General features: G+C 56.5%; 1 protein-coding gene across 3 annotated transcripts; it reads right to left on the bottom strand.

The window, feature by feature from the left end:
* Positions 1-8653: 8653 nt before the first annotated feature.
* Positions 8654-19394, bottom strand: Bcl3 (BCL3 transcription coactivator). Of its 3 annotated transcripts, none has more exons than XM_077105709.1 (9): positions 19253-19394; positions 16618-16771; positions 11498-11606; positions 11037-11241; positions 10843-10931; positions 10577-10654; positions 9811-9978; positions 9372-9489; positions 8654-9261 (listed from the first exon to the last, which is right to left on the bottom strand). In XM_077105709.1, exons 2-9 carry the CDS (start codon positions 16737-16739, stop codon positions 9074-9076), a joined length of 1077 nt encoding a protein of 358 aa, XP_076961824.1. In that variant the 5' UTR covers positions 16740-16771; positions 19253-19394; the 3' UTR covers positions 8654-9073. The 3 variants fall into 3 exon arrangements, with proteins under 3 accessions (XP_076961824.1, XP_076694019.1, XP_076961823.1); XM_076837904.2 differs by lacking the exon at positions 19253-19394 and adding an exon at positions 18595-19046; XM_077105708.1 differs by lacking the exons at positions 16618-16771; positions 19253-19394 and adding an exon at positions 13691-14557.
* Between the last annotated feature and the right edge of the window lie 1239 nt (positions 19395-20633).

Raw genomic sequence — 20633 nt, forward strand, 5'->3', positions numbered from 1 at the left:
GGGTCCCTGGGTGCCTCGGGACTGATGGGTGCGGCGGGGAGAGGCGCGGCTGCCAGGTGGGGGCGGGGCACGTCAGGAGGAGGGGGCGGGGCTGGGGGATCCGGCACCTGTGTCCCCTGGAGGTGGGGCTTGGAAATCTGAATTCCGAAAGGGAGCCTGGGGCCGAGGAGGGGACCCCGGAGCGGTGGGAATCGCAGGTGGGAGACCTGGGTCCCCTCAGGGAGAGATGGGCGCTGGGGGAGGGCTTAGGGGACCCCTGGGACTTTTGTTGGGTACGGGATCGACAAAGGTGGGAAGTTAGCTCTCCAAAGTAGAACCTTGAGTCATGGCCGAAGGTCTGAGTCTTTGGTGGTGGCGTGGGGTTAGAGGTCGGGGAACTGAGCTTCCTAGTAGGGACAGATCCAGGAACAAGTGCTATCTATCCCTCTGTCCCCCAGATCGAAGGCACAGAGCGTTCAGATGCCTGGGTCTCCATGGCGGGGTCCCTGCGGGAAATTGGGCTGGAATTTAGAGACCCAGGCTTCCAAAGGAATTCGACCTCTGGGTCCCCAAAGGGCGAGGCGCGAGTGGATTTCAAGAATGCACAGGGCGGGCGTGGCGCGGCTGTCCTCTGGACCTGCAGAACCTGTAGCATCAGCTGAGCCCGGCAGCGCCAGGGAGGGCCACCAGAGGGCGCTGTGGGCCGCCGTGTTCCCCGCCCCCCGCAGCCAGGCCGTGCCCCGCCCACCTCGCGTGCGGGCCACGCCCCCGGGAGGCCAGGCCAAGTTGGGATCACAAGTTTGTCGGCACGCACTTGGGGAGTTAGGATTCCCCGATTCCCTCTGCAAGTAGAGAATAATAATAAACAATAACAAGAAACGTGTGGAACACTCGCCCTCCGTCAGGCCCTGGGTGTCAGAATCTCTAAATCCTTGCCCCCTGAATTCTCAACCCCTTTGAGGTGGGACGGCAGAAGGTTTAGGTCCTGGCGCCCCTCCTCATCTTCTCCCCAGACGCATAGAACCCGAGAAGCTTTAATTTCTGGAATCTTCCATGTTGCATGCCACCCTAAGCAGAGACCCGTCTTTGCAGTCCTCTCTGAGCCTCCTTTCCTCGTCCAGAAAACAGAATAAAAGCCCTGGCCTGGCAAAAGCTCAAACTTTCGGCTTAAGCCAAAGGTTGGCAAGGAATTCTATTGGAGGCAATTTGGACAAATGGCCAGGCAGGTTCACGGTCACTACCTCCTTCAGAGCTGTGGTTGGTACACTCGCTGGCACTGAGGCATGGAGACAGGAGCGGAGGCTTGAAGCAAAAAGTTCACCACGTGGCCCTTCCCCGCCTTTGCACATAATTTAATATCTTCCGTTCTATTTAATGTCCTTTCATTAACAGAAAAATTGTGTTTTCAACCCACCAAATTGATCTCACAACCCACTAATGGATCAGGTTCAGCAGTTTGAAAACTCCAAGAGACACATTCAGGGATATTAATTGTCATCTTGTCGGAAATGGAGAGACCAGGAAGGTGAATGTCCTCCCCAGGAGAAGGGATGAATGTATTGTGGTCCACTCTCCCAGGGGCTCCTGAGGCAGGTGAGATGAATGAACTGGACTCCTAGCATGAGTCATAAAAATATAATGATGAGAGCAGGGTTCGGTGGCGTACGCCTGTAATTCCAGCAGCTCGGGAGGCTGAGGCAGGAGGATCTGAGTTCAAAGTCAACCTCAATAATGGCCAGTTGCTTAGCAACTCAGTAAGACCCTGTCTCTAAATAAAATACAAATAGCGCTGGGGATGGGGCTCAGTGGTCAAGTGTCCCTGAGTTCAATCCCCAGTAGCCCCCCAAAAAAATCCCACTCCACACCAAGATGGCCACTATGAAAAAGATAGACAATAACAAATTTTGGAAGGAGGTGCGGAGATTGGAGGCCTCCAACACAGCTGGCGGAATGCGAATGCAACTGCTTTGGAAAACAAAGTTCCTCCGAATGTTAAACTTGGAGTAATCCTATGAGCACTCCAACATCTATGTGTCCCAGAGAATGGAAAACACAGCCAAAGAGTTGTGGAAACAACCTATATATCCATCAACTGGTGAATGGATAATAAAAAGTGGTTTCCTAGCACTACAATAAATAAATAAATCATTAAAAATTAAAATAGGGCTGGGGCTGTAGCTCAGTGGCAGGGTGCTTGCCTAGCATGTGTGAGGCACTGGGTTCAATCCTCAGCACCACATAGAATAAATAAAATAAAAATCCATTGGCAATTAAAAAAAAAAAAATAAAGCCTGGTGTGCTGGCACATGCCTGTAATCCCAGTGACTTGGGAGCTGAGGCAGAAGGATCACAAGTTCAAGGCCAGCCTCAGCAATTTAGTGAATGCTTAAGCAACTTACTGAGAGCCTGTCTGAAAATAAAAAATAAAAAGGACTGGGGATGTGGCTCAGTGGTAAAGCGCCCCTGGGGTGAGTCCCCAGGGCTCAAAACAAAACAAATCAACCCTAATCCACGCTACAACATTGATGAACCTTGAACACATGATGCTAAGAAGTCATTCCTAAAATACTATACATGACATTATTCCATTTATATGAAATGCCAGAATAAGCAAATATGTAGATAAAAAGTACAGTAAACTGGGTATGGTGGCATATGTCATGTAGTCCCAGCTACTTGGGAGGCTGAAGCTGGAGTGTCCCAAATTTGAGGCCAACTTGAGCAACTCAGACCATCTCAAAATGAAATAAGAAGGACTGGGGATGTAGCTCAGTGGCAGAGCGCTCCCCTTGCATGTGCAAGGCTCTGCATTTGGGCCCCAGTACATCCACACCCCAAATATAAACAAACAAACAAATAAATAAAAGAATACTTTAAGGGATGCCTAGGGGTGGGAGGGTTTGGGGAGAAATAGAGTGACTACTAGTGGAAGGTTTCTTTTAGGGGTTAAATGTTTTAAAATGCCTTCTGGTGATGATTGCTCAGTTCTGGGATTACACTGAAACCAGGGGATTGTACACCTCAGGTAACTAGAGCGCTGCCTGCATTCTCTCGCAACAAATCAGTCAAATCCAAAGTGGAGGGCACACCTGGGAGCTCACCACCAGAGGGCGCGCTGAGAACAGGGTAACCTTCTCCCTTGGGAACACTTTCTCTGGCCACACGCCCAGGCTTTGGCCACGCCTCTGAGACCCTGGCCCCACCCCTAGACCTTAATCACAGGTGAAAGCCGTGGGTCACACCCGCAAGGCAGCGTCTGAAGCAGCAAATTCACCTCCCCGACTCCCCAGACTTTGACCACAGATGCATGCACAGACGCAGCGCTTAGAAACACAACCTTAAAATCCCTAGACTTTGTCCCCAGCAAAAACAAAACAAAACAACCGCCCCAAACAAAACAAACCAACCCCGAAGCCTTTTAAACCATGAGTTTTGATTTGAGATCACTTAAAAAAAAAAAAACAAAAAACATTTTAAACTTGCAGAAAATTTGCAAGGATAGAGTCCTCTGGTATACCTTTCCCCCAGATTCACAACTGTGAACAGTTTGTGGAGTAACTTTACCATGGATGCTGTCTCGCTGCAGCCACTGTCTGAGAGTAAGTTCCACATTTTGCCCACTTACCTCTAAATACTTCAGTTGCATTTCCAAGTTTTTTTTTTTTTTTTTGGCACCAGGGTTTAACTTAACTACTAAACCACATCCACAGCCCGTTTTAATTATTTAATTTAGAGACAGAGTCTCACTGAGTTGCTTAGGGCCTTGGTAAGTTGCTGAGGCTGGCTTTGAACGTTCCATCCTCCTGCCTCAGTCTCCTAAGTCTCTGGGATTACAGGTGGGAGTCACCGTTGGCGCCTGGCTAAGGGCCTCTTCTTCCACAGTCACAGTACAGTTGAGCAGCAGCCACTTACTGGTGATGCGTCCTGGTATCTAACAGTGCAGGCTATATTCAAATGGCTAATCCTCCCCAAACATTTCCTTATGACAAAAATTTTCGACTAGTCCAGTATCCATTCTTGTTCTTCTTTAGTTTTCTCTGTTTCACAAAATTGACTTTTTTCCCCCCTGTATTGGAAATTGAACCCAGGGTTGCTCTACCACTGATTACATCCCAGAACTTTTAAAATTTTGTTTTAAATTTTTTAGTTGTGGTTGGACACAATGCCTTTATTTTATTTATTTTTTTATGGGGTGCTCATGGGGCCTCTCATGTGCTAGGTGAGTGCTCTCTAGCTGAGCCACAACCCCAGCCCAATCTCAGAACTTTTTACATTAGTTAATTTTGATACAGGATCTCCCTAAGTTGCTGAGGCTGGCCTTAAACTTGTGATCCTCCTGCCTCAGCCTCCCAATTAGCTGGGATAATAGGCTTGGGCCACCGAGCTCCGCACAAAATTGACATTTTTTTCTTTTGAAGATTTTTGAAGATGGCAGATGGTTCTTTTTAGGATATTCCCCTTCACTAGGGTTTATCTGGTGTTTCCTTGCGATCAGATCCTGGTGGTATCAACAGAACAGCGGTGGCACAGGGTCCTAGCGCATCGGGTGGGAAGGCTCAAGGGGCCGGGCATGGATTCATCCTCGGTGTGGAGCTGAGGGTGGCGGTGGCCAATCAAGGAGTCTGCTCCTGGGACTCACCAGCAGGTCGTCTCTCTCTCCCGGGCCTCACCTTCCTTCCTGTAAATGGAGGTCGGCTCCCGCGGGTGTCTGTAAACCCACCTGAAGAGCAGAGGCGTCCTGTTAAAATGGTTTTGGCATGTCGCCAACAGTTAGGACTTGGCAGATGTCACTCTCAGTCTGGAAGACAGGTCCTCTAACTCTCTGGGCTCACCCAGGGTGGGGAGCTCAAGAGCAGCTGTGCAACAGGAGCTGGCCTGGGACATGCACTGAAGGTGTGATATCGGGTCCTGCCCCTTCCCAGGATGCTGGGTTGTCACCTGGGAGTCTTGCTGGGTGGGGTGAGGGCTGCATTCGGTGAGGTGTGGGGCCCGGGAGACCCGGCAGAGGGTCCTCTCCCACCCCCTGGAGTTTGCCTCTCTCTGGGCAGGGGAGGGGTGTGGAAGGACACTCTGGTCCCAGGGCCTGGGAGGCCCTGGGGGGATTTCCAAGTGTTGAGAAGCTGGATCCTTTGTTTTAGAGAAGTGACTTCCCAGGGTCAGGCCTCCATTCAGCCCTTGAGCCTGGGGACAGTTCCTCACACACAAAGAGGCACCTCACCACCCCAGCACCCACAGGCACAAGCAGCCCTCTGCATACACAGAGCCAGGGCCAACACTCAGGCTCCCATGAAATCCTCCCCAACCCACTCACATGAAGATGTGGGTTGTGCCCGTTGTTCAGATGAGGAAACCGAGGCTCAGCCTGCTGAAGTCACTTTGCCTCGGGCCATGGAGTTATTTGGTGGCAGAGTGCTGGGGTGACGGATATACTTGTGGTCCTCAATGACCATTCTTTTCTCTTTCTTCGGAGACAGAAATTCTGAATTTTACCTGGGTACCTGCTGCCCAGATGAAACTACCTTTTCCAGGCTCCCTTGTGATAGGTGTGATTTTGTGACTTAATTCTGGCCAATGGGATATGACATGGATAAATGACTTCTGGGTTGTAACTTTAAAGGACAGGGGTATGCAACTTGACTGACTTTTGTTTTTTTTCTTCCACTGTATTATTTCCTAGGGTGGTTGGAATGTGGATGTGATAATAGGAGCTGCAGCAGCAATATAAGTGCAGCAGAATAGTATACTGGGACCCTGGGTCTCTGGCATCCTCAAGTTACTGTTGTAGCTGGGGCCTTTACATTAGTGAAAAATAGACCTCCATCTTACTTAATCTCCTGTAGTTTAAACTTTTTTTTTTTTTTTCTACAGAACTAAAGCATTTAGGATCTCATCTCATTTTCCCATCAGGATCAAGAGTGGATCCCATCAACTCCATGGTTTTATTTTGTCCCCACCTGTCCTCAAAGCCAGTTCTCACATAATGACAGCAATTCCCATTTACTGAGTTCTTGGTCAGTTTGTGGTCAGCACGGTGGGCTGTGATAAGCACTGTGCATAATTCACATCACCCACCCATGTTTAATCCTCAGGCCAACCCTTCAAGCTGGATGTGATCACTCTTCTCTCTTTTTTATCTTTTTGGTACCTGGGATTGAATTCAGGGGTGTTCAACCACCGAGCCACATCCTCAGCCCTTTGTATTTTTTATTTTAAGGCAGGACCTTGCTAAGTTGCTGAGGCTGGCTTTGGACTCAGGCTGGCAGGATCCTCCTGCCTCAGCCTCCTGAGCTGCTGGGATTACAGGCGAGAGCTACTGCACCCGGCCCTGTTCCCTCTTTTTGCAGATGAGGAAACTGGAGTCCAGGGCCATGAAGTCACTAGACCAAGGCTACCCAACAGGAACTGGAAGGGCAGGACTTGAACTCGGTTCTGCCTCCAGGGCCTCTGTCCTAAGACAGTGGCACCTGTTTTCTCCTTTCCAGGAGTCACGTAGGCGCAGTTGTGCACTGTCGCAGGCATGCTTAGGAACGGGCATAGCCACACCCGGCTCACTCACAAGGCAGAGGCCCGGAGAGGGCCAGCAGGAGCTCTCCAGGTGGCAGGTCCGAGTTAAGAGGCCACCTGCTGTCTCTGAGCCTCAGTTTTTCTCCTCTGGATTATGGGACCATCATGGTCCATAAATGGCTGTTAATATTTTTGTGTCTGTTCACACCCCCCAAGTTGCTCACACAGTGTGACATGGGACCAGACCTTGCTACAAAGAATCGCCAACACCACAGGCAGGGGACAGTGGGCACGGGCTCAGTCATTCTGCCATCCCTGCCCAAGAGTCTGCTCTGTGCCAGGTGGCGTAGTGGCCTCTGCGGGAAGGAGCCAAGAGCTGTGGATCACAGGTCACATGCGCGTCACATGCGCGTCACATGCGCGTGGCAGGTTCTCACACAAGGTGCTGTGACCCGCCAAGCAGTCACCCTGGCAGTGGGCTGGATGGTGACTCCCTCCCCAAATGTCGCCCACATTCCAATCCTGGGAACCTGGGAACACGTGACCTTATTTGGAAAAAGCATCTTTGCAGGCTAGTGAGGCTGGGGATCTGGAAATGAGCTCGTCCTGGATTATGGGGGAGGGGTCCTGAATCCTGTAACAAGTGTCCTCAGAGGAGACAGAGGAGAAAGCCATGCGAAGGAGCCACCAGAGGCTGGACCAGACCAGGAGGGCTCATCCTGGAGAGCTTTGGAGGGGACACAGCTCCTTCGGACTCCTTGATTTCAACTTCCAGCCTCCAGGAGGGGGAAAGAGTGAATATCTGCTGGGACTGATCTCAGGGGGCTTGACCACTGAGCCCATCGCCGCCTTTTCTGCATGTTACTTAGACACGGGGTCTTGTTAAGTTGCTGAGGGCCACAGTAAGTGGCTGAGGCTGGCTTTGAACTTGTGATTTTCCCGCCTCAGCCTCCTGAGCCATGGAATGACAGGCGTGCGCCACCGTGCCCAACTAAGTATCTGTTGTGTTCAGTCACCCAGTTTGTGGCAATTGGTCCTAGTAGTCACAGGAATCTAACGTACCCTCCGAGCTAGGCAGCTGCCTGGGCAACACAGGCCAGAGGCAGGGTCAGAAGCCCAGGCTCGTGTTCCCAAACAGACCCAGACCCTGAGCCTGTGTTTACGCTCACACCCGTGATCCCAGAAACCCTGGAGGTTAAGGTAGGAGGATCGAAAATTTGAGGCCAGAAATTTAGTGAGAACTTGTCTCAAAATAAAGAATGAAAGGGCTGGAGGTGTAGCGGAGGGTGGAGTGCCCAGCAAGCAGGAGCCCTGGGCTCCCTTTCCAGGATCCAGGGGAGGAAAAAACAAAACCAAACACAACGTCCTCGACCCTGCAACCTGGGAGTATCCCCAGATTCACTCAAAAGGGACTTCACAGACGGGATGTGGCCCAAGGATGTTGAGCTGGGGAGACTGGGTCACCCAGGTGGGTCCAGCGTCCCCTTAAGAGTCCTTCTGAGAGGAAGGCAGAGCTGGAGGACATGTGACAAGGGACACATGAGGCAGGAGTGGTCCAAGGAAAGGCCTGAGCCAAGGCCACCGCCAAGGCTGGAGCAGAGGAGCAGCAAGGCCAGTCACATTCCTCCCTAGAGCTGCCCCCAAGGAACCACCTGCTGCCACCCTGACTCCGCCCTGTGAGACAGATTGGGACTTCTGACCCCTGAGAACACGCTCCTGTCATTTTAAGCCACTGAATGTGTGGTGACGTGCTACAGAGGCCACAGGAAACAGGTGGAATCCCTGAGGAGCAGGAAGAGACCCACTGAGGGTCAGAGCAGACATCGTGGGGGGGTCCACAGTCACAGCCCCCGAGGCAGTCAGGTGCATGACGCCCCAGGCCTCAGTGTTGGGGACACTTACACCACCCTCACACCCAGGAAGGAACTGCAGAGTCCTTCAGAAACAGACACCAGGCAACCAAGGAGTCTGGCAGGGTGCCCTGGGAAGATGTGGAGACAAAGGCACAGTAACATGACTCATGATCAAACCTAACGAGGTCGAGGTGCCACACACACGACAGTCTGAGACTCCTGACGTCACTCACAGCATCCAGAGGCGCACACACACACACACACACACACGCATTTACCCTAGATCTCCTGGTGACAGCTATCTGGCCAAGGAAGGATTATGATACAAAAATAGTTTATTACAAAAGAAACCAAACGCCTAATAATTTACATTGTCGTCAGTGCCGCCTGAGAGCCCTCTCCCTCCCGCTAGCATCTGGATGGAAGTGGGGTGGGGAGCCGCTGTCCCTGGTTCCACCAGCCTCTGGGCGGTGCAAGGAAATGAACATTTGGGTGGAATTCGGACAGGGGGCTAGTGCCTGAGAATAATGGGGGTGAGAATCCTGGGGGTGCCCCACGGGGAAATATCTATGAACAGAAGAGGGGACTCAAGGGTAGGTGCATGTGCCTTGGTGCAAATCCTGGTCCCGAGGATTGGGGGGAGCAGAGTGAGATCTTCACAGTTTCCAGAAGGGTTGACCCCCCAGGACAGGGAGGCCCCTCCTCATAAGAGTCCGACACCTGCCCCCCCATCCCTCTCAGCTGCCTCCTGGGGCTGGGGAGGGAGGCACGGGCCGGCCAGGGCCTCGGAGGACCCCCGGAAAGGGCATTAAGGCTGGGGGAGAGAGAGGAGGAAGAAAGAAATTGGGGGGAGCCAGGGTGAATCCAGGGGCGTCCTTGGGAGGAGAAGGGGCGGGCGAGGAGCATGGCGACGCAGACAGAAGGCCTGTGGAAGGAGCAGGGAGAAGAGGGGAGGGCGGTGAGCTGGGCCCAGGAAAGAAGGGGGTTGACAACCCCTGGGCCCCTGGGGCTGCGGGTGGGGAGCAGGGCTCTCACCGTTGGAGCTGAGGCGGCTGCCGCTCTCTGGGGAGGTGGTGGCACTTCGGTCGGGGGAGGGCTCAGGCTGCGATGCGGAGGCAGCCCGGCTGGCCTTCCCCCTCAGGATGTCGATGACCTGTGGGGAGACGGGGGTCACCACAAGACCTCACTGCCCGCCCTCCAGCTGCCCGCCTGCTCCTGGGTCTGCCAATGGGCACTGTCCCACGTGATCACCTCTGTCCCCAGCAGAAAGCGGGCTGGCACTTCCTTTCTTGGTGCCTCAGTTTTTCATCTAGAGACCCCCCACCCCCGCGCGCACACCCGGGGCGCCCCTGCAGCACTCGTCCCCCGCGCCCTGGCACCCTCACAGGTCAAGAGTTCGGGACACGCCCCTCCCCAGGACGGCGCAGCCACACGCGCTTCAGGTCCAACGCTCCCCACGCCTGCGCGCACTCACCCGGCGGCTGCGCGCCACCATGAGCGGCGTGTCGTTGTGGCAGTTCTTGAGGCCGCTGTCTGCGCCGCTGCGGACCAGAGTGCGCACCAGTGGCAGGAGCCCGCGGCCGGACGCCGAGTGCAGCGCGGAGCTGCCCGAGTACATCTGCGCGTTCACGTTGGCGCCGTGCTGGGGGCGGGACAGTGGGTCGGGTCAGCACCCTCGAGGGCAGCCCAGGCCAGGGCGAGGCCAGGGCGAGGGGCGGGTCGGATCTGGGATCGGGGCCGAGTCCCGAGCCAGAACCTGGCGCGGGTCTAGATCGCGGCTGGGGTCATAGAAGGGTGCGAACTAGAACCAAGGACCGGCCACGGGGGCAGGCGGCGCGGCATCCACCGCCGCTAGACGCCGTGGCCTGGCGGACGTAGGAGCAGAGTCAGAGAAGGGAAGGGTCGCCCGTCGGGGCCGGATTGTGGATGGAGTCGTCGTGGAAGGACAGCGCGGGGACAGAGCCAAAGCCGGAAGGCCGTGTCAGCAAGGCGATCGCAGCCATCGCAGCCAGGGCCCAGGCCGCGGAGGAGCAGGAGGAGGGCGAGACGCAGGGTCAAGCTGGCAGGCAGGGGAACGAGGTCGGAGGGTTAGGACGAGGCCTAGAAGGAAGGTCAGGCTGGAAACGCAGCAAGAGCCAGAGCCAGAGTTGGGTCAGCGCTGGAGCGAGAGCGACGTCCAGGCTGGGGTCCGAGAGCGGGTGGAGGGTGGCTGGAGAAGCCAAGCCCGGGGCTCTGCCCACCTGCAGCAGCAGCTGGACCATGCTCAGGCTGTTGTTCTCCACGGCGTGGATGAGCGGCGAGCGGCCGCTCTTAATGTCCTGCGAAGGGGCGGGAAGGTCTTAGTCTTCAAGTTCTGCGCAGGAGCCCCCGGCCCGGCCCAGCAGCTGGGTCGCGTCTCCCTACCCAGTTAGATGCTCTAAATCCCACCCACCCGGGCTCGCCCGCCGCAGCCCCGCCCCTTGCCCCTCCCCTCCAAGGCCCCGCCCCCTGCGCCTGGCCCGCTCACCACCGCGTCGATGTCCGCGCCGCGCTCCAGCAAGAGCAGCACGGCCTCGTGGCACTGGGTGTTCACGGCCACGTGCAGGGCGGTGAGCCCTGAGGGAAGGGGAGGCTCAGTCAAACCCGGGCCTGGAGTTTTGAAGCCTCAGATGGCTCCAGGTAGACAGCACAGCCCCACCCTGCCCCGCTGTAGGGACTCACCGTCGTAGTTGCGGGCCTCTAGGTCCACAGTGCCTGGGGCTGCGCTGTCCAGCAGGGCCCGGAGGCAGGTGGGGCTGCGGTGTTCACACGCCAGGTGGGCTGCGGTCTGGCCATGACGGTCCAGCGCCATGGGGCTGGCACCAGCTGTCACCAGGAGCCGGACCACAGACGGTAATGTGGTAATCACAGCCAGGTGGAGGGGTGTCTGGGGAACAGTGACCATGAGGGACAGGTAGGGCCCCCCCCCCCCCGCAGAGGTCTGGGCCTCCAACCTCCCCTTTCCCCAGGACTTGGGTTCTGAGCTGCTAGCCACTCCTCCCTCACTGAGGAATCCGGGTCCTTCGGTCCCCTCCCTCCTCAGAACAAACCTCTATGACCCTAGATCCTTCTCAGGAACCAGGAGTCTGGAGTACCTCCTCCACCCTTGATCCCCAGATGCTCCTTCCCCAGCCGGGCCTCACCTGCCGCAGGTTGTTGTAGATGTCCAGCTCCCTGCCCCCATGCTGGAAAAGGCTGACCAGCTGATGCACTGCCGGTAGATTAGCCTGCACCACGGCAATATGCAGAGGCCTGAGGGGTGAGGCAGGAGGCAACCACAGACATTAGGGGTCACCGCACCCCACTGTTGGAAGTGCTAATTCCAGTATGTATTGGACACTTTGGGAGTATCCCTGGATCCCAGCACACCTCCCCCTTCCCCTCCCCCTGGTTCCACCACCTTATGGACTATTAGTCCCCTCCTGCTTGCCTCCCTGCTCCGCTGTTTGTCCCAGCCAAAGGAATCCTTTCCCCTCCTTTTTCTTTTCTGGAGATTGAAGGACTAATTGAGAGAACTCAGGGTCTCACACATGCCAGGCAAGTGCTCTACCACAGAACCACATCCCAGCCCTTTTAAAATTTTATTCTGAGATAGGATCTTGCTAAGTTGCACAGGGCCTCGCTAAATTGCTGAGGCAGGCTCTGAACTTTCGATCCTCCCGTCTCAGCCTCCAGAGTTGCTGGGATTATGGGCATGCGCCACCACGCCTGGCTCATTTGATTTTTCTGTTTCCATCTGTTGCACTCTCCTCGCTTTGCTTTGCCCTGTGCACACAGGCCTCCACGCTATGCTCCTCAGACATATCAAGATGCTGGCCAGGGTAAAAATGGGAGTTCATAACCCACTTGAATCAAATGTGTGAAATATGATATGTCAAGAACTATGTAATATTTTGAACAATCAACAATAAAAATTAAAAAAAAAAAAGATGCTGGCCTCTGGGCCTTTGCACTGGCTCTTTCCTTTGGAACAGCTTTCTCCAGATACCTGCAGGGCTCACTCCCCTTGGGGCCTCTGCTAAAGTGGTTCAGCAGCTATTCACTCACCTCCCTTGCCTTATTTCCCCCCACATCACGGCCTAGCATGCTGTAGTCTACAGTACTTGTTTCCTGTCTGAATCACCATGCTAGAATGTCAGCTCCACCAGGGCAGGGCATCTGCATGCTCCTCCATTGTCCAGGGCTTAGGAAACACCTAACTTGAACAGGAGCTCTGTGAACCTGCGCTGGGACATGAATCCACGTCAGTGATCACCCTGACCTTCCTGAAACTTCCTATCCCTCTCCGGCCTCTGTGAAATGAGAAGGGGTGACCTTGATGCTATAAAGCTCTCTGCCCAAGTTCAACCTCCACAAGAGACTCAGGGGTGGGCTGTGTGGAGCACAGGATTTGACTAAAGCGGGAGAAGCAGGTGGGATGGGGTCATGGCTTTGGAGCTGGGCTCTGAAGTCCAGAATCCTTTTCCAGGTTGAAGGACTAATTGCCCCAGTTTGGGGGAAGTTTTTGGGTTTCAGATAACCTGGGAACTACCCTCACTCATCTCAAGAGGGCTGCCTGCCCAAGGTCACTCCCCACCGGAAGTGGGGCTGGCCGCTGCAGTGCGGTGACAGCCAGTGATGGGCCACTGTGGCTCAGCAGGACCGGCCTCCAGGCCCAGCTCTGAAGGCCCTTGAGCTTCAGCAACAGCTGAGACTGCACAGAGCTCCACCTCTCCCCCTGCCAGACCCATTTCCTTCATCCCAGGGCGGGGGGTGATCTGGGGAGACTCCCCAATGAACCTCCTGCTCACTTCCCAAGATCACAACCTGCCATTGAGAACAGAGAGCAATTTGAGGCGACGGTGCATGTGGATTTGTGCGTGTGCATTGGTTTGCACGGAATGGGGAATCGAGTGGAGGGCGCAGGGTTGACTGCACGCCGCCTACGCCTACATGACCTTTACTTAAAGTCCACTTACTAGAGCGAGCACTTTCGCACCCACCCCTGCCGCTTACTAATCGGGGCCTTGCTCAGGCAGGCAGACAGCAGCTCCCCCAAGGGCGCATTGTGCGCCCAGAATCCCCTGTCGAAACTAGTTTCCCAGGCGATTCTGTTGGAAATGCCGAAATGCTGGGGCCTAGCAGGCCTTTGGGAACTCGACCTGCCCCGGGTGCATTTTGGACTGCAGCGCTCCCTACTGGTGGGTGAGGGCAAGTCACGTAACCCGGAGGAGCCCCATTTCCCCTTGCAAAGTACCGTCCCTGCCGGGACCCCATTTTGCAGGTGAATTCCCAAACCTGGATTCCGATCCATGACAAAAAAATTTAAACAGAAAATACTGGGGAAAGGGTTGGACCTCGGCCAGGGGTCCCCAGAAACCTTGGTTCTCCACATCTCCAGGACGCCCTGCTCGGGTCCCTCTTCGGCCCGGCCCGCGGGGTTAAGTGAGGGCAGAGGGAGCGATGATTTCACAGAAACCGTCCAGGCCTGAGTTCCCATAAACGCGCGGGCCGCAGGGGGTGGGGCGGGGCTGGAGGAAGTGGGGACGGGAGGGGCGGCCCAGCCCTCGGACTTCCAGTAACAGGTCTGCTGGGCGGGGCTCCGCTTCCTGCTCCCGGGGGAGGGAAGCCGGTCCCTCCGGGGATCTACCCTGCCACCCCAACTTCCATCCTCGAATGGGGCGGGGGAGGGGAGAGTCCAAGCCAAGGGGAGTGAGCTCTTCTGGGGAACAGATCCCCGAATCCTCCAGCCTGGGGACCCCTCCGGAACTCCACCCTACCGGGCTCAGATTCCAGTTGGCTCCCTGTCCCCCATATCCTGGCATCCACCCCCAAGAGCTCTCGGAGCAAGGAAAACAGTGCTGTCATGACTCTCCTTTAAGAATAAGGGCTCCCTCTGAGCGCTAAGTCCCCAAGTTGCCCCTCCTTTCCATGCCCCCTTGGGGACCTAGGAATACCACTGCCAACCTTTGCTTCTCTGGGGCTTCCAGGCCCCTAGGCACGACCCGTTTCACTGGCGCCTGTGCGACTGTGCAGCTGCACAGGGTCTGGCACTGAGTGGAACATTCTGCTGTCGCTGTCATGAAATTCTTAATTTTCGAACAATGAGCCCCGTAAATAAAGGCAGCCCTCCTGCCCCTAAGACCTCTCTGAGCTCCAGATCCCCAAGCTGCCCCTGATCTGGTTCCCTACCCCCTTGATGATCAAGGAATACAAGATCCCAACTTCTGTCCTCCAAGACACTGAGCATGTCCCTCCCCGCCCTGCCCTGGACTTCTAGCTCCTCATCCCCACCCTGGTGGGGGGTCCAGATGCTGTTGGTCCCTCTCCAGGAGCCAAAAGCCCAGCCTCCAGCTTTGCTTGGGGCTCAGTCTTAGCCTCCGCAGCCCGCTTTGCCCCCACCGCCCTCCCCCGCCTGTGTGAGGTGGGGTTGGTGGCGCAGGCTGGGGCCGCTCCAGCTGCCCGTTCCGGTAAAGTCTCAGCCCCAGCGGAAGGGGTTAAGGTTGGAGGGAGCGCCAGGAGGGGGGAGGCTGCGAGCGAGTGAAGGGTGCTGACGTGGGGGAGGCAGAGCAGCTGGGCTGCGGTCAAGTTCTGCGGGAAGGGATTTCCCCCTGCAGGCAGCTGAGGCAGAAGTGTTTGCGTTGGGGGAGAGGGAGGGGGGAGGGGAGGGGTGCAGGGCTGGGGCTGGAGACTGCTGGGCCCTGTGGTCTCTTGCCTGCTCTCTGCCACCAGGCCACAAACAGCTCACCCCTGGGGACAGAGACAAATGAAACCTGCTTCACAGTGACCCCCGCGGGTTCCCAGAGTTGGAGGGAGCTGGGTTGGATGGAGTCCTTTATCTATCTCTGGCACCTTCTCCTGCTTGGGCCCACTTGGATGGCCTACAGCAAGCCGGGATCCTGTTCCAACCTACCCACTCCTAAATATGGATCGCGGACTCCTTGGCCAGCCCTGTTCTGCCTGCTCTGTGTGGGACCCGTGTTGTACTGAATCCTAACTGTGCTAGGTGTAACAGGGAGGGCTGGTTTCCAAACTGGGAAACGGAGGCTTGGGAATGTAAGTCACCAGTGGGCCCTTCTCTGCACAAACAGGCCAGTTTCCACATAAGTACTTTCAATAAATCATCTCATTTCTTCTTCACAAAGAACCTTCCACACTTCTGACGCCTGATTTTACGAGGGGGAGACTGAGGCACCATGGGATGAGAAAGCACTCAACTGAAGTTCAAGCTCAATTGACTGAGTAAGGATGATCATGATGGTCAATGGCCCGAGTGCTCAGTATGTGTTAGGCACAGGGCTAAAATCTCCCATGCAGGATCCTCAGTAGCCTCAGGAGCACTGCTTCAAGCTGCAGGTGACAAGCCAGGGGACTTTGAAATCACCTTAGGGGACTGCCAAGTTAATGTAGTGGGTCAGGATCATGAGACAATGAAGCAGAGTAGAACAGAAAAGATCAAAGTGGGTCCTGTGCAGTGGGGGGAGGGGAGATTGTTTCATTTTGTGCAATTTTTATTGCAAATTTATGTCCGTTTGTGTGTGTGTGTGTGTGTGTGTGTGTGTGTATGCACACACACTGGTTTTGAGATAAAGTACAAATAAAGTACTAATTTTTTTTTTTTTTTTTTTTTTTTTTGCAATACTGGTATCTAACACAGGCGTCAAGCATGCTGGGCAAGTGCTCTACCATTGAGTTACATCCCCAGCCCTTTTTTTTTTTATATACCAGGAATTAAACTCAAGGGCACTGGACCACTGAGCCACATCCTCAGCCCTGTTTTGTATTTTATTTAGAGACAGGGTCTTGCTAAGTTCCGGAGATCCTCCTGCCTCAGCCTCCTCTGCTTCTGGGGGCGGCAGGCCTGTGCCTCTGTATGACAATAACATTGAACACAGAGCGTATCAGGCCCAGGGCTAGAGCTTTGTTCACATGTAACATTGATGTAGGAAACCAATCAAATATATTTCTCATTTTGGGATTGTGATAAAGTTTTTGGGAGCCAGAAGTATAGCTCACTGGTAGAGTGCGGGTTTGGCATGCATGAGGCCCTGGCTTCAGTCCCCAGCTTTGGTGGCCGGGGATCCAGACCACTTCTCGCACAGGGAGGTGCTCTTCCTATACCCAGTGTTTTCAGAGGTAGCTAAAGCTCAGAGTGGGAAGGGCTTGCTCAAGGTCACACAGCCAACAGAGGATGCGGGATCCAGCTGAGGTCCAAACCTAAGTGCCCAGTTTGAGGAAGGCTGACTTCCCGGCTCTCCTCCCATCCACAGGGACTGTCACTCACGTGTCTCCGTCCTCATCTGCACGGGTGGCCATGGCAATGTCGGCTGACAGGGGGTGTTCCATGGAGCACATCATGGGGTACAGGGGTGTAGGCAGGTTCAGCAGAGGAAAAGGGGGGCTCATAGGTGGGGTGGAGTACAAAGGCAGTAGAGGTCCTGGACAAGGGGACAAAGGAAGGATGGGTGAGGCCAAGCCCACAGACCCTCAGCCGGCCCCTGCCCCAGGCCTTCCCCCCTGCATGTCCTTGCCCTCCCTCCACAACCCTGTGCACCTCAAACTGGGTCTGCTAGCCCCAAGCCCCGCCTCTCTTCCCCACCCCTCTTCTGGGCTCCTGCAGCCTGCCCACTCCCCAGTCCTGATCACTTGCATCGCCACTCATTTTTAGTGTTCCTGGCCTCTGTCTCCTAGCAGAATCCCTTAAGGGCTGATGAAGCCCTGGTCATCACCCAGCAGGGGACCCCAGGGCCCGTTCCCTGAGTAACTTTGTGGCCAAGAGAGGTTAAACAATGGATGAAGTTTGGAATTGGGAAGAAAGGAGGGTCTGAGGGGGGCAGCTCCATGTTGAAAGGGACCAGGGCAGCAGGCAAATCCACATCGACCCATGGCACAGATGGGAAAACTGAGGCCTGGGTGCTCACCCAGGGAATGGGAAAAGCCCAGAGGCAGAGACGGGTCTCCCAATGAATTGCTGAAGTCCTGCTGCACTGATCAGGTGGAAGGTTCGGAAACTGGGTAAGAATCTGGGGCCCTAGAGATAGGTTCTCAGCAGCTTTGTGGGGGGGTCCCCTGGGCATGGTAAGGTGGCTGTGGCAGGAGACACCCCTTCCTGGAGATGTGGGATGAACAGAATGGTGTATGATTTTCTCTGCTGTCTGTTGATGCTTGGGTCCCCTTCCTGAATCCAAAGTTTCCAGGTTCTCTCATCTCCACAACCAGGTCTTGGGGCCCTAAATCCTCCATTCAGACACTCTTGAATCCCGAGTCCCAGAATTCCTTGGTACATACCACCCATCCCTAGAATCCTCAGTCACTGACACCCTGCTATCTCCACCACCTGACCTCATGACCTCCAATAGAGCCCTGATCACTTGTGGCTGCGTATAACCCGGTGCCCAGAACCCTGGATCTCCGTCCCTTGGTTCCTGGTATCTGGGACCTTGAAACTCCAGTTTTTTCCCTTGGAACCTTGTAGTCCCAGACATTGGTGTGCTTGGACCCCAACTCTGTTTTCCCAGTTCCCAGGCCGCTGCTATGTTGGTCATTTGAGATTTTAACATCCTAGGGTCCCTAATACCAGTCTTCTTAAAAACCAAGTCTCGGTTCCCTTGAGTCCCTTTGACTTCACATATCTAGATGCCTAGTTTCTCAGGCCCGAGTAGGGGATGCTATAACCCTAGATATCTGCTTTATTTTGTTTTGTTTTGCTCACGGTGCCAGGGATCAAACCCAGGGCCTCCTGTGAGCTAGGTAAGACCTCTACCACCACCCTCCATCTTCAGTTCTTTTGAATTTGAGACAGGGTCTCCCTAACTTGCCCAGATTGACCTGGAACTTGCCATCCTTGGCCTAAGCCTGCAGGAGCTGGTTTTGCAGAACAGCGGCTGTGCCCGCATATATCTAGTTCTTAAAGAGTTTTATAATTCGTGTCTCTGGGAAGCAGACTCTGTCCCGATTCCCTGACACCCCATATCTGCACCTCTGGACGCTGTCTCCTGGCTTCCCATTATCTGTGCCACTTGGCCCCTGGGCTCTGTTCCCAGGGCCCCCTGACCTTCAGCTCCCTGGGAAACTTCATATCTTGGTCCCCTGGCGCTGCTGTCCCCTGATGATCTCATGTCTGTGTTCCTGGGTCCTCAGGTTCCCGTCTCCCAGCTACCCGGAACCCCATGTATTCGAGTCCCGGCTCTTTCTCCTGGATCTATGAGTCTATGCTCTGGGTGGCCCGGACCTGGCCCGGACCCGCGGGGGAGCCACTCACCCGGGTAGTAAAGCGCCTCTGGCCTGGGCAGGCCGTGGGGGAGCCCAGGGAGGGCCGGCGCGCTGCAGCCGCCGCGCAGGGGGTCCGGGGGGACCGCGGGGCCGGCGGTGGCGCGGGGGGCAGCGGGCTCCGGGGAGGGATCGCGCAGGGGGCGCTTGCGGAGCGGCAGCGCGGCGCCGGCGGGCACGGTGGCCTTGGGTCGGGTGCGAAGGTCCACGGGCCCCTCGTCCATGGCCCCCGCGGGGCATCGGGGCATGGGGCCGCCGGAGCGGGCGGCAGGAGCGCGGCTGCTGGGCTCGGCTGCACGGGAGGGTGGTTTCGCCGGGCGCCGGGACTTCCCCTGCCGCCGGCTGAACTGAAGGGACTTTTGTCGGCCGGGGCGGTGCCGGGCGCCCGCCTCCCCGCCCCCGGCCCCCCCGGGGCCACCCGTCCGCCCCAGGGGTTTCCTGGACCCGCGCCGCTCCCGCCGCCGGCTGCCTGCCCGCCGCGCCCGCCCCTCGGCCCGCGGCGCCCGGCGCTGGGACTCGGCGGAGGCGGGGCCAACCCGTCCCCTCCCCTGCCGCCGCCGCTCCCGCGGTTCCTGCTGCTGCCTCTGGCCTCCTGACTTGTCTGAATGCAGGTGTCCCAGCGCCACCTCCTCTCCCGTCTCTGTTCTCACCGGCTCAGCCTTTTTCTGTGGTCTCTCTGTGTCCCCTCCCTGTCTCTGTTGCTGTCTGCTTCTCTGTCCCCCGGGACGCAATTCCTGGAGGCCCCGGGGTCGCCAGGACACGGGTTCGAATCCCCATTCCCAATTCCTCCCTGGGTGACCTTGACCGGGTGCTTCCCCTTTCTGAACCGTTTCCTTCTTTGCGGGAGGGAAGAGACGTCCCCAAGGCTGGGAGGGACCGGCCCTGGACAGGAGCTCCAGCACCAGCTACCGTCTGCATCCCCTGCCATCCCGGCCTCCTCACGGGCCTCACAGAGGAGGTCTGGGGTTGGCGGTGGGTGGGCACAGAAACCCTGAATATGTCTTTCCTTGTGGGGTCCCTGCACCCAGCCAGGACCCGCGGGCACCGGGCGGAGCTCAGGGAATCCCAGAAGCTCAGAAAGAGACTTGGAGACGAGCGCAGAGAAGAGAGACAGATGGCGAGGGGCACGGGGAAGCCCTCGGGCCATTGGAGCGGCCAGGGCCAGGACCCGGGAGGGGGCTTCAATTTGATCCCTTCTCCCCACTCCCCGGCTGCCAGGGAGAGGCTGGTGGGTGGGGAACAGGCCCAGCGGGTTGGGCGCTGACTCAGAGCGGCTCGCGGCCCCGCCCCTCAAGGCCCCGCCCCTCGCGGCCCCGCCCCTCCCTCTGCCCGCTTCGGGGCGGGGCCTCGGCGCGCGGGGCTTTCCCGGATTTCCCCGGGGGCGGGGCCGCCGCTGGGGTTGAGTCCGGGTCACTGAGTCACAGGAGGTGGAGGGGAGGCTTTAGGGACCCAGGGGGCGGGGAAATGGGGACTGCACCCCAGACCTGCCCAGAGAGCATTCGGGGTCTCCGGGTCCTCGCCCAGCTCTTGTGGTGTCCCTGCAACTCCCCTGGCTTCCCTCGACGGCTCTGCCCTCTGTTCCTCTTTGGGTCCTGATCTCTGTCTCTGTCTCTGGGTCCCTAAAAGGAGGCGTGGGGCCCTGATCCCCAGGAAGGGACTTTGGCCGGCTGGAGCCCCACCTCGATGAGTAGTCAACCCAGGTGCCAGGAGGAGCTGTGGGCAGAGGCCTCGCCCCGTGTCCCTCCTCTCTCTGTCGGTGGCTCGATGCCCCCTCAGCGCTGTCAAGGTCAGGGCCGCAGACCTGGGTTCGAATCTCACATTCACCCGTTCTCCTGGCCCTAAGACAAGCTCTGCCCTTCTCTTGAGACTCAGTTTGTTCTGGAAAATAGGGCTGATGTCAACCGGGGGGCCTGCTGGCGTGACCTGGGGCTACAGCAAGGGAGGGGACTGGGACCGAGCAGAAAAGCTAGGCTGCCCCACCCAGGCCTCCCAGGGGCCTCGAACTCAGGAGGGTATGGGGTGCCGAGGGCT

The sequence above is a fragment of the Callospermophilus lateralis genome, chromosome 18, assembly GCF_048772815.1.
Source record: "Callospermophilus lateralis isolate mCalLat2 chromosome 18, mCalLat2.hap1, whole genome shotgun sequence".
In the NCBI taxonomy this organism is placed as follows: domain Eukaryota; kingdom Metazoa; phylum Chordata; class Mammalia; order Rodentia; family Sciuridae; genus Callospermophilus; species Callospermophilus lateralis.

Bases quoted from the DNA above. Each gene is read 5' to 3' on its own strand.
- Bcl3 (XM_076837904.2), bottom strand. From the start codon at position 18,850: ATGCCCCGATGCCCCGCGGGGGCCATGGACGAGGGGCCCGTGGACCTT. The intron at 16,772-18,594 runs GTGAGTGGCTCC...CCCCTTGTCCAG, and splicing joins AGAGGCGCTTTACTACCCGG to GACCTCTACTGCCTTTGTAC. The intron at 11,242-11,497 runs GTGAGGCCCGGC...ACTGTTCCCCAG, and splicing joins TCTACAACAACCTGCGGCAG to ACACCCCTCCACCTGGCTGT.